Source organism: Delphinus delphis, chromosome 17, assembly GCF_949987515.2.
Source record: "Delphinus delphis chromosome 17, mDelDel1.2, whole genome shotgun sequence".
In the NCBI taxonomy this organism is placed as follows: domain Eukaryota; kingdom Metazoa; phylum Chordata; class Mammalia; order Artiodactyla; family Delphinidae; genus Delphinus; species Delphinus delphis.
This window is the reverse complement of record NC_082699.1, coordinates 4643285-4656396: the sequence shown is the minus strand read 5'-3', so window position 1 is coordinate 4656396 and position 13112 is coordinate 4643285. Positions and strand designations below refer to the sequence as shown.

General features: G+C 37.7%; 1 protein-coding gene across 7 annotated transcripts in view; it reads left to right on the top strand.

Annotated features, from left to right (window-relative positions):
- Positions 1-11386, top strand: part of TMEM68 (transmembrane protein 68) — a 34272-nt gene extending 22886 nt beyond the window's left edge. For 5 of the 7 annotated variants that reach the window (XM_060035384.1, XM_060035383.1, XM_060035385.1 and 2 more), the window contains 3 exons: positions 1429-1489; positions 3955-4094; positions 9775-11386. In XM_060035384.1, the coding sequence (XP_059891367.1) occupies positions 1429-1489; positions 3955-4094; positions 9775-9879 (306 nt within the window). In that variant the 3' untranslated portion in view covers positions 9880-11386. The remainder of the gene's footprint in view (positions 1-1428; positions 1490-3954; positions 4095-9774) is intronic. The other 2 variants (XR_009522578.1, XM_060035386.1) reach the window with 1 other exon arrangement.
- Positions 11387-13112: the final 1726 nt, after the last annotated feature.

The window sequence follows — 13112 nt, the reverse complement described above, 5'->3', positions numbered from 1 at the left end:
TACAAAACTAGTGGTGGTTTTAGGAAAATCATAATCTGAATTTTTTTACAAAAGAGTCAGTCTACTTTGTCTTAGGTGTTAGCTTTATGAATTAACTCCATCAGATTTTAAATTATTCATCGGACTGCTGCTTCTTTACGCGGCTTTTCTGGTTTTAAAATTGCTGCTGCCTGTTTCCTACCCTTTGTATTCAGAGAATACAAGCTAATTCCTTAGAAGCATTTTCTCTCTGTCCTGTTGATTCATTCCTTCTTTAGTTCACCTGTCACACTGTCTTTTAGTACCTGCTTTATTCCAGGCACTGTTCTAGGTGTTTCCAGCAGTGAACGAAACCAAGTCTCTGCTATGGGGGGTCTTGCTTCTAGTGAGGGGAGAGTGATAAAAACTAAATGATCAGTTAGGTGATTGAAAGGGAGTATGTTTTATGAAGAAAGCTGTGTCTGTAGACTCTTCCCTTTGGTCCACCAGATTTCACTGGTTTCCAAAGCTGAAAAGGAACGGCTTTTTAAATGTCAGCTTATTTAAATGTTTCAAACCCTGCTCACTCAGGCAAGTAATTCTGTATTAACAAATGCTGATAGTAGACTGTAAGTAAAATGATCCTCGCCCCCGCTTCCCGTTTTATCTATTCTAAAACATCATTTAATTCAGTATGTACTGAATGTGTACCTCTTAAAGTGTTTTATTCAATTTTTTATCTACTTTAGTTTCGCCGTGGCGTAACTTCCTTGCATGATCCTTTGCTACTTTATCCATTGTTTCATGACATTTAGATAAGGTCTCCATTTTTAAAAAATCATATTTAACCAATAATGTTCATGGAAAAATAAAAACCATGAACTTTTGAGCAGACATCCTCCAAAATAATGATAGAACGTGTTCTTTTATGTATATGTTTTTCCTTTTTTTACTTTTTTTGGTGTTGAGTATTATACTTACTTTTCATTGATGTTGAACATTATTAGATTTAATAAGCTCACAAAAACATGGTGTTTCACTAATTCCATGAGAGCCTCTTGCTAAAACTTGTCATTTGAACATATGTAAGTTTCTCCATAGAGAGAATTTCTGTTTTGAAACTTTTTCTTCAGTAGCCCACTGAAACCAGTTTAATTATCACATTCATTTTACTTAATGAAATTAATGATCACTTTAATCTTAATTTTGAGTTTCAAGAGTTCATGTGGAATGATAGGAAAGCCGGTAAATGAAATATTATATATTACCACTAGAAGGTAGTGTTTCCAATTTATATTTTTCTACAAATGATCATGTTCATTTTAGTCTGATAAATCACACTGGTGATAACAGTATACCTTTATTTTTAAAATGCCTTGGTTTTGTGACTTAAACAGGCCCTCAAAAGTCTGCATTAGAGACATCAAATGGATTAACGTATTTACTTTTTAATTCAAATTCTCTCTTTAGCCCATTATTCCTATGTTTACACAAAATATTCGAGAAGGATTTAGATCCCTCGGAGGAACAAGTAAGTTCTGATTCATATGTTTTTGCTAATTGTAATGTAATATTTAGAATGTAATATTTTAAATATTTGGGCTTTTGAACACTACAGGAAAACTTTTTGAATTATTGCTTTAGAAAATGCATGTACTATTTAGATGTTTTTCTCTTTAAACTCTAAATGATAACTGGTTCTAAGTAATGGTGGTTCTAGATGTTAGCTTATTTATCATGGGCTTTTTAAAATTACAGACTGAATTTTCTAATTTACTGTGTTAAACCATGTTGCTGAGGTTGAAAACAAATGTACTTATTTGTAAATAAAGACTATCTTCCTAACTCATTCCTGAAGAAATGACAGCTGTAAAAATAGATGGCAATAAAAAAAATTGGGAGGGCAGAATTTGAAAGTCTATTTATCTTGAAAAAAGTATATATATATGTTTGCATAAATCTCTTAAATTTTAAGAAATTAATTTCTGTTGGAGTATAGTGGATTTTACAATGTTGTGTTAGTTTCAGGTGTACAGCAAAGTGAATCAGTTATACATATACACATAGCCACTCTGTTTTAGATTCTTTTCCCATATAGGTCATTACAGAGTGTTGAGTAGAGTTCCCTGTGCTATACAGTAGGTTCTTAGACAAGAAAATATTGAATTAAGATTAACAACCTAAGGAGATATCATTTGCTTTAATTTATTTCGGTTACCTCTTGTTTTTTTTTGAACCATGATAGATTTACATTGAAAAGTTCTTTTTGCCTACTTTTAATGTATTGATAACAAAGTAAGCTTTGAACCTAGTTATAAGAGTGATAACAATTCAATATGCTTTCTCTTTGCAAAGTCTCTCTTTTTTTTTTTAGTTTTATAGTTTGCTTTGTACCCTATGGTTTATATATTATATTTGATTGATTATGTTTTATTCCTAGTGCTATATTGTTAGTGTTCCCACGCACATACAAATCCCATCCTGAAAACCTTAAACTTCTGTTGTTCCTTTTATGTCTGTGTTGGTATATTGTTGATATTCCATTATGTGTTTTTTTAGTTCTTTTTCTTCAAATTTGGAATGGAAAGGCAGATTGATGTGATGTTTAACTTTTGTTGTGTAATTAATCCTTCTAATTTTCTCTCAGATCATTTCTTTAGAATTTAAGTTGCATACCAGAAATTATTCCTAATTTTGTTTCTTTAATTGTAAAGTGGTTTTAAAATTCTTTTTGACTGGGTTTCCCTGGTGGCGCAGTGGTTGAGAGTCCGCCTGCTGATGCAGGGGATGCGGGTTCCTGCCGCGGTCCGGGAGGATCCCACATGCCGCGGAGCGGCTGGGCCCGTGAGCCATGGCCGCTGGGCCTGCGCGTCCGGAGCCTGTGCTCTGCAACAGGCGAGGCCATAGCAGTGAGAGACCCGCGTACCGCAAAAAAAAAAAAAAGTTCTTTTTGACTGCTTTTTTTACTTTAAAAGTTGAATATCTCAAAAGTTGGTGTGTAGTGGTATATTTTTTTGAGTATTACTTTGGGTCTTATGGTATATTCTGTGTTTCCATATATAAAGTGTTTTAAACTTTCAGTACAATTCATTTTTTTTTTTTTTTGCGGTACGCGGGCCTCTCACCGTTGTGGCCTCTCCCACTGCGGAGCACAGGCTCCGGACGCGCAGGGTCAGCGGCCATGGCTCACGGGCCCAGCCGCTCTGCGGCATGTGGGATCTTCCCGGACCGGGGCACGAACCCGCGTCCCCTGCATCGGCAGGCGGACTCTCAACCACTGCGCTTCAGGGAAGCCCTCAGTGCAATTCTTAATTATGTATTCCATGTTGCTTGTCATGTTTTGGATTCTTTTTTTTTAAACTTAGTCTTAGTCTGTCAGTTTATGTTACATTATTACCACTTTTAATCTTGCTAAATTTCATGGTTGGTCATTAGCATTAACAATTCTTTTTCCTAGTTTACAGTAATGTTTTTAGCCTTTACTTAGTTTATTGGTGCATTTTAGTCTCATGTTTACTTGAATTTATTTTATGCTTTCATTTTTTCTTTTGTTTGTGTAAGTCACGTATTTGTGAGTCTTTGGACTTTTTAGCTTCTAGCTTTTTGTTGCAATCTTTATGCTGTGTTTTTCAATAATAGTAATTAGTTTGCCTTTTTAAATTCTTACACTTTTAAAAGCTCATCTTTCCCCCCTAATTAATAGACCTTATTTTTTTGAGCATTTTTAGGTTTACAGAAAAATTGAGCAGAAGGCATAGAGAGTAGCCACAAACCTCACCACTCCCCAGTTTCTTCCGTTATTCACATCTTGCATTAGTGTGGTACATTTGCTACGATCAATGAAAAGCTCATCTTTTAAAAAAGTATTGTATTAATTGCCAGGAGGTGATCCTGTTTGCCTCCATCCTCTAAGTCTTACATAATTAATTTGAAAGTTTACAGTTACATGCTCAGAATATTTAGCCAATTAAAATGATTTTGTTTTCTTTACAACAGGGTTATTTAGGTGGCTGTATGAGAAGTTCCGTTATCCGTTTGCCCCAATGTATGGAGGTTTTCCAGTGAAGTTACGCACCTATTTAGGTGACCCTATTCCATACGATCCAAAGATCACGGCAGAAGAACTAGCTGAAAAGGTAAATTATTCTTTCTTTCTTAGTTTTAGGACACATTTGTACTTTCAGGTTTTATTTTAAAAATTAAATAATTCTACAAGCATGTCCTGGATCAGTGGTGATGTTCCCCCCAGGGGACATCTGGCAACGTCTGGAGACATTTTTATTGTCACCACGGATGAGACTTGGGAGGAGGTCATGCTGTTGGCGTCCAGTGGGTAGAGGCCGGGGAGGCTGGTAAACATTCTATAGTGCACAGGACACCCGCCCCGCCCCCAGCAAAGAACTGTTCTTTCTAAAATGCCAATTGTGTTGAGGTTAAAGTTCTTGGCACCGTTAATTAAAAGGTTTCGTTAAGTGATATTCAGAAGAAGAAAGCTTTGACCTCCATGAAAAGAAATTGCTTTTGTCTGGTAGAAATACCTCGGGAGGAACATGGAATCGTGTTTAAGAGTGTGGGTTGTGAAGTCAGATTGTTCTAGTGCCCCTGTTTGTTTGCTCGGGCAGGGGAGCAGGGGAGAGAACAGAGCCCACTCACAGAGTTACCCCTGGGGGTCACATGCGATTGAGGACATCCATCATTGAGAGCAGTGTCTGCCCTCTAGCAGGTGTTCCGTGACTGCTGGCTACTGCTGTTGCTCTAGGAGCTTGTGGCCCAGTGTGGCAGGTAAATAACTAAATCGATGCTTTTAAGGTGACGCGTTAGCACAATGGTGTGCTTGTGGCACGACTTCTCAACCTGGGCACTATTGGTATTTTGTTGTGCGGTTGTTCTGTGCACCGTAGGGTGTTTACTCACTAGATACTGGTAGCATCTCGTTGCTATCCCTCACTCACTGTGACAATAAAAAAACATCTCTAGACGTTGCCATTATCCCCTGGGAGACAAAAATCTCCCCTGGTTGAGACCTGCTGTTTTAGGGTATTATGGAAACACAAAGGAAAAACATCTAAATTAAACCAGGGACGCCTCCTTGAAGGAAGTGATGCTTGAATTCAGTTTTGAAAGACGAAAAGAGATTCGCTGGGTGAAGAGTAGAGAGGTAGAGGAAACAGCGTATGAAAGGATGGCAGCACGAACTGGCGTAAAGTCTTCAGGGAGTTGAGGGTGGTCTGGGGTAGCTAAAGGGATAGAGAGTACAGACAATGAGGCTGGAAACATAGGAGCGTCTGGACCACGAAGGCACATCCTTGATTTTGTTTCTTGAAAGCCATGGGTAGCTACTGAAAGCAGATGACTGATGTAGTAGGTTTGCTTTTAGAAAGATCACTAGAAGCAGTAGGGAGGCCGAGTCTGAGTGAGACCAGGAGAAGCTCAAAAGGGAAGGAGACTGCTTTGTGAGGGAAAAAATAGGAAACGCTTCCTAGAATTGAGGGCATTTGTGGTAGGTCTTGAAAGACGGACGGGACTTGGACATGCGGACTTGGGGCAGGAGGGAAGAGTTCCAACAGAGGAACAGTGGTAGAAAAGTTGACTGCACACACCAACAGTGTAGAGCAGCCTGATAGGACTAGGAGAGTGGGGTTGGGAAGGGTGCCTAATAAATTCGCCTTCAGGAATTTCACAAAGCATGTGAACATTGTGAAGGTTCTAAGAAGCCCCGCAGTAAGGAGGTCTATTTAACTTTGTTTCAAAGAGCTTTGCCCAGTCTCATCTGACCAAAACCAGCTCCTGGTTTTTCCTGGAATAGCAGCTAATAACAGCTCTGGAATAAACTGGGGGAATCACTAGCTGAGTGGGGAGCGAGCATTTGGTTGAGAGGAAACTGGAAAAGTAAGTGGGAACTCTGTTTTTCGGCCCGTGAGTAGCAGACTAGGGATTTTGTTTAGGAGAGGCCATTGGAAGTAGCCGTCCACCCACAGGCACACAGCCACACTGGGCGTTAACGGGGCGGGACAGGATCCTTTCCACAGGGATGGCCCAGAAGAGGCCGAGCAGACGAGCACCTGTAATGCCCAGGGCTCAGCAAGGTCTGGCACTTAGGAAAGGATGCCCAGCCGCGGCAGCTAGAATGTCACATCAGATGAGACTGTTCACATCAAGCAGCGGGTATGTAGGAAGCTTGACAAAGGTAACATTAATGATACCTTATGTTCCTTGTCTGTGAGCTTCATTCTGAGAAAACGTACCTCCTGCTAGGTGTTCTACTAACTGGTTAGGTGAGTTAACTCAGAGAGTGTAGCAATCCTTTTCCTGAAAGGAAACCCCTCCCACACTGGTTTCCCAGTCCGGGCAGGCTCCGTGCACAGCACTTCTCCCATCCCCAGGTGATGCCTCACGGTGGTGACTTCAGATGACACCAGGGCTCAGCCCTCACCCTGTCATGTTGCTTCTGCCCACACACTTTATTGTTCCTGTACCACATCTCCGCAGCTCCCTGACAAATGCATTCTCCTTTAGCACAGAGCTGAACTCTGTTTTGTTCTTTAAAAAGGTTTTTCCCGCCTAACTATTAGGATTTAATTGGGTCAGAGCAAGTTAGGAATACTTTTTTACAAATACCGTCCATTTTTATGGTTAAGATACAAGGTAATGGAGAGAGAGGGAAGAGAAACTGGCCCGGAAGTTTAGGGATCTGAGTCCTAACCCTAACTCTCCCACCAGGCAGCAGAGTCAGGTTGGGTAAATGGTATGTTCCTCCCTGAGTCTCAGAGTCCTCAACTGTAGAATGGGGAGATTAAAATGGATATCTCAGAGGTTTCGTCCAGGTCTAAAATTAAGTGAATCCTGTTCCCTTATTTTTCTCAGTTAAGGAGAATATATTACTGATCATTAAATTCCTGGGACTTGATTTTTCATGAGTGAGAAATATATTCATGGCACTGGTAGAGTTAGATATTTTAGACGTTAAAATATATATTTATATATTTACCAATTCAAACTGGTAAAAAGAAGAGGCCTTCCTGAATCATTGAAATACCTCAGTCACTGTCTCCAGTTACTTTATGTACTTTGTTATCAGTATTTAAAGTAACAGAAGTTGTCTACGAAAGCATAGTTTAGTAAAATTTCTTGAGGGAATTTCCTTAAATATATAGTTGTCATATCCGTATTTCTGATGGTAAGTTGTCATTGCTGAACTAAAGTAAACTTGAAATAAAGAATACTTGAAATTTTCCTTTTGTGGATACATATGAATTTCCAATCTCCATTGCTTACAATATAAGCATAAACTGTAGCACAATGATCCCTGGATTATCGCAAATTCAAAATTACCAACATCTAAATTGATGTAGAAATGAAACCTCATTTAAGAAATGGGAGCTAGACTGTTCAGGCATTTGATTGTGGAGAAGATGCATTTTGTAGACACTAAATCTAAATTAAAATACCTGTACTCATGCTGAAGAGGGCACTTGGGATACGGCCTTGAAGTTCTCTCAGTCTTAAAGAAATCTGTTCTGTTTCCATCTGTCTCTGACTCTCTCTCTGCATTCTGCATACACATATCCACACATACGTTAAGTACAGATTTATTTATATGTACAGGTATATATAATATACATGTCCTATTAAGGTGGAAGGAAGGTGGGGAGAAGTGCGTAGATTTGAGCGGTACTGGGAGGTGAGCTAACAGATGCCACTGACGGATTCTTATTCTCAGTGAATGAGAAGCAGGAATTGTTAAGGATGATTCCCAGGTTTGGGTTACTGGGCTGGATTCATGGCCATTTGCTGAAGCATGTTGAGTTTGAGGTGCCTTTAAAACATTCAAGGGAAGTCATATTGAACACTCCTATCTGAGGCTGGGCGGCTGGAGATATACATCTGGGAGTCGGCAGCAAATGGATGGTAATTTACGCTGTGGAAAGCTTCCTGAGCCCTGGAGGAATAGTCAGTGCTTGATTTGGGGAGTGTAAATCTGCAAAAGGCGGTTGAAAGGGAGCGTCCTGAAAACCCAGCTTTTCCTTCAGGGGTGTGAGTTCCAGAAGCAGGATCAATGGTCACGTCAGATGAAAAGAATGTCCGTGGGATTTAGTGACACAAGGGGGTCATTAGTGATCTTTGCGAGAGCTGTATTTTCTTAATGCACAGACCTCATACTTCTCCACCCAGAAGTTCTTCCTTGATACATCAATTCATACCAAACAAAGTCTCTACTTTTTCACTTGGTATTTAACTCCCTTCGTGATTTAATTGAAACCTACCTGTAAAGCCTTATACTGCCCAGCAAATGAACACATACCCAAAATGCCAGCTCTCCGTCGCTTAACTGTTTTCTTGTGGTCTTTTCGCTCTTGCTGCTTTCTTCACTGCTATTGAAATCTCACAGGCCGGGGGAGACCGAGACCAAACAGTACCCCGTCCACGCAAACTTCCCTGGTCACCGGCCACCGATGAACTTCAGATGTGTTCTTTTCACATCTCAGATGATACAGCTCACAAATGAGCTTACATTCTAACTACTTTGTCCTTGATTATGCTTATTGTGAGCTCCTTGAGATTAGAGACTTGTTTCACTAACGTTATAGCTTCCAAAGCATCTAGTATTTTCTGAGTGAATGAATAAAATTTTAAAAATATACGGCACAGAACACAACCTGTGTGTCAGTCGCTGTGCTCAGTGCCTGAAGACATGGCTTCAGTTTCATGTAATCCTTATCGTAAGCGTATGAAATTGTTCTCATCTCGCAGATGTGAAAACTTGTGCATTAGAGAGGCATATTTTTAAAAGACATCTTTGGGCTAGGGTTTCTTAATTATATTTAAAAATAAATGAGGGTCCCAGATTTGTAAAAAGAAGGCTTAATAAAGCTTAGCATCTGAAAAGAAGTGTGTACAGGTGTGCCTACCTGTACTATGTGCACGCAGAAAAAGTTTTTTTAGAGCACCACAAGCTGATTTAAAGTAAAAATTGTTATTGTAAATCAACTATACTTCAATAAAATAAATTTAAAACAATAAATTAAAAATTGTTGAAATTTGTCATGAATTTAATGGGAACAAATAGTTTTAGATTTCTTGATATATCCTAATTGACTTTTCCATTGCTATGACTTAATTTAAATTCCTGTTAAATTATCTAGAAATTGGGGTAAAGGACTAAAGCACATCTGCTCGTTCATAGTTTTACTCACTTTTTCCTGTCGCATTGCCTGATGTGATTGGTGTGTATGGTCATGAAAGACAAATACATAAAAGTTTATTAATGGGTGAAAAGGAGTGAAAATTTCCATTTGCCTACCAGAAAATTTCCTACTACATTTTTCTTCTGATTTTTTTCCCTTCAGTTCTTTTTAGTGTTTATTATGTGCAAGGCATTGCTGTGCTCAGTGCTGGAGAAATGCTAAGATGTATTTTAAGGAGCTTACAACCTGGTGTAGAAAGTTGCCATGCAGACAGTATCTGTAATTCAAGTGTAATAAAGTAAGTATAAGAAATATGCTATGCACAGGGAAGAACCACTGCATCAATGAAAGTTCAAGAACCTTCTGTACTAAACACAATTTGCAACGTTCTGTTACTTTTTTGTATGTTTAGAATGCTGAAAGGGTTTTGAAGTTAAATAAACAGTATTACCTTAAAAAAAAAAGAAATATGCTATGGGCATGCTGAGAAGGAAATCATTTATTCTGAGTAGTGATGGGTGCTAAGTTAGGGAAGACTTCTCATAAGTAATAGTATATTAAAATCCTTCCTAACTACATATCTACATTGAGAACTAAAAGAATAACGGCCTTTCTTTTGTTTTCTTGATAGACGAAGGATGCTGTTCAAGCTTTGATTGATAAGCACCAAAGAATACCCGGAAACATTATGAGTGCTTTGCTAGAACGTTTTCATAACAAACAAAAGATCGACTAGAAGACTCTTTAATACATTTATATTAATACGTCTATGTCTGTAGGACTGTCTTCAAAATTTTGTGGGTTCTGTAATTAGTATTTTTTAAAAAATCATGTTAATAAGCATCTTTCACTGAACTCGTTTAACATTGTATTGTCAATTTTGTTTCTGCAATCCATTGTATCAGATTTAAACAATAACTCGTTACATGCCTAATTATTCAGAAAATGATCATGGTTCTTTTTATAATTTCCTAATAATGTATCATAAACATAGATTCTTAAAGTTAAGTTTATTAATAACAGCAATGGACGTTAAACAAACATTCCTAAATAATGCATCTAGTTTCTGTATCTCTTGCACTGAGCTAGTTTTGCAAGGTGGCATAACCTAGGGTTTAGTACAGACACTTCAGTTAGGAAAAAAAATGCTCTTTCCTCTGCCCCTCATTCCTCTCATGACCTTGGGCAAATCACATAATGTTTTTATGCCTCAACAATTCAATTTTTAAAAACATGTTAATACTTTGGTGAGGAATATTGTTTTAAATTCTTTATATTTGCTGTGATTGATAACTGTAGAATGAAATTATAACTGAATTAATTAAACAATACCAACATCTTTTAGAAGTTTATGTATTTTGTCCATAGGATGTTTAAATTACTCCTTCAGGTATGATGTCAAGTTGCCAAGGACAATGAAAATGATGTACTGTTTTTCAAGTTGAGTAAAAAAGAAATTAGGGAAAGTAAAATTTCTAATTATTGTTATTATTCTTTCTAGTATTTTATATATATATATATATATATTTTTTTTTTTTTTTTTTTTTTGCGGTACGTGGTCCTCTCAGTGCTGTGGCCTCTCCCGTTGTGGAGCACAGGCTCCGGACGTGCAGGCTCAGCGGCCATGGCTCACGGGCCCAGCCGCTCCGTGACATGTGGGATCCTCCCAGATCGGGGCACGAACCTGTGTCCCCTGCATAGGCAGGCAGACTCTCAGCCGCTGCGCCACCAGGGAAGCCCCCTCTAGTGTTATATTTTTAATGAGACTCTGTAGACAAGCCGTACAGGGTGTGCATTCTCAGCCCTATGACATGGCATTTAATACTGTCAGGATAGAAATCACGGTTGTGCCCTGCATCTCATATGTTAGACGCTGATTCTAGGCTGATGAAAGCACAGAGAGAAAGCTCTGCTTTTGCTCAACATCATGGCTTATTCAGCTTGACTTTGCAACCAGTCAGATGGTTTATTGTTTCAATAAAAATATACTTGAATAATGAATTTATGTGAACATGTCTTTCTGAAAAATTAATGGCTTTCGATTTGTTGTCTCCTTGAAATCTGAATTTAAAAGTATTTAAACACGATAGTACCAGGAATCAAAAGCAGTATGTCCCTCTCCCTTTTTAAGATATTAAATTACTTGGATTTTTGTATAAATTTTTGTATAACAAGTATGTATGTATGATACGTGTAATGTATATAAAATTAAGCAGCATAAAAATAAAAGAAGCTGAACTGAAGTTCGTATTCTTGTGAGATTACATATGTGACATTTTCTTAGTTTAAACTGATTTTTTTGTTTTACTATTTATGTATTCCTCACCTACAATCATATTCATCAATCTCAGCCACAATGAATAAACCTGACTTTCCAATGTATTAAATATCTTTTAATTCCAGTTTCAACGAAAAGAGTCAACCAATGATATTTGCAGCTTTTTTTCCCTCTCTAGCAGTGAGCAGTGTTTGTTTAAAATTGATAAATATTTCCGGAACGAAGAAATAAATGATCATACTATGAACGAGAATAATATTTTTTGGAAACTATTGAGTTTTAAAAACTGTAGAAAGAAACATTCATTGCTAATGTAGCAAAAGCCATTATTTTTTACAGTATTTAAGTTTTACTGCATTACTTAAAACCTTTTTTTCTTCTTTGATACTCAGATTAACAGGAAGGCTTTCTGTCTTGTTTGATGCAAGATCTCTATCTTTGCTATTTGAATTTAAATGCCATTTAGAAGAATGAGGGAATGTGACTAAATATAGAGACATAAGTAATAATAGAAAGGAGGAGGTGTTGGGGTTTTTCTTTGTTTTTGTTTTGTTTTTAGTTTACCATTTTGTCTTACACTTAAAAATTTTTTTGTTTTATATTGGAGTATAGTTGATTTACAATGTTGTGTTAGTTTCAGGTATACAGCAAAGTGAATCAGTTATACATATACATATAGCCACTGTTTTTTAGATGCTTTTCCCATACAGGTCATTACAGAGTACTGAGTAGAGTTCCCTGTGCTATACAGTAGGTCCTTGTTGATTATCTATTTTACATATTGTAGTGTGCATATTTTAATCCCAACCTCCTAATTTATCCCTCCCCCCCAACATTTCCCCTTTGGTAACCATACATTTGTTTTCTATGTCTGTGAGTCTGTTTCTGTTTTGTAAATAAATTCATTTGTATCAGTTTTTTAGATTCCACATATAAGTGGTATTATATGATATTTGTCTTTCTCTGTCTGACTTACTTCACTTAGTATGGTAACTTCTAGGTCCATCCATGTTGCACAAGTGGCATTATTTCATCCTTTTTTATGGCTGAGTAATATTCCATTGTGTATGTGTACCACATCTTCTTTATCCATTCATCTGCTGATGGACACTTAGGTCGCTTCCATTTCTTATTGTAAATAATGAACACTGGGTAGTGCATATCTTTTCAAATTGTGGTTTTCAAGGAGGGGGTGTTTTTCACGCTTTTTGAAACATGAGTCCTCAAGTCAGAACCTGATGAAAGCCAGGGACTCCCTCCAGAAGCATGAACTTGGTCCACTTTTATGGGAAATCTTTCATACCCTTTCAAAAAAACTTTCATTTTGAAACAATTACAAATCTACCAAAAAGTTGCAATTATTGTGCACAGTACTCCATATACTTTCGCCCAGATTCCCCAACTGTTATGGCACATTTGTTTTATTATCTTCATACGTTCTCTCTCTCTCTCTCTCTCTCTCTCTTTCTCTCTGTCCTCTCTTTCCTCCCTCCCCACATATATATCTATAAAGTTTTCTCCTGAATCGTCTGATGCAGATACCGTGCCCCTTCCTATGTGGCTGTCCATTTACGGAACCACAGAGCAATGATCAAAATCAGGACATTTGTCATTGAGATAATAGTATTATCTGATCTAATGACCGGATTCAAATTTCACCAGTTGTCTCAATAACATCCTTTGCATCAATT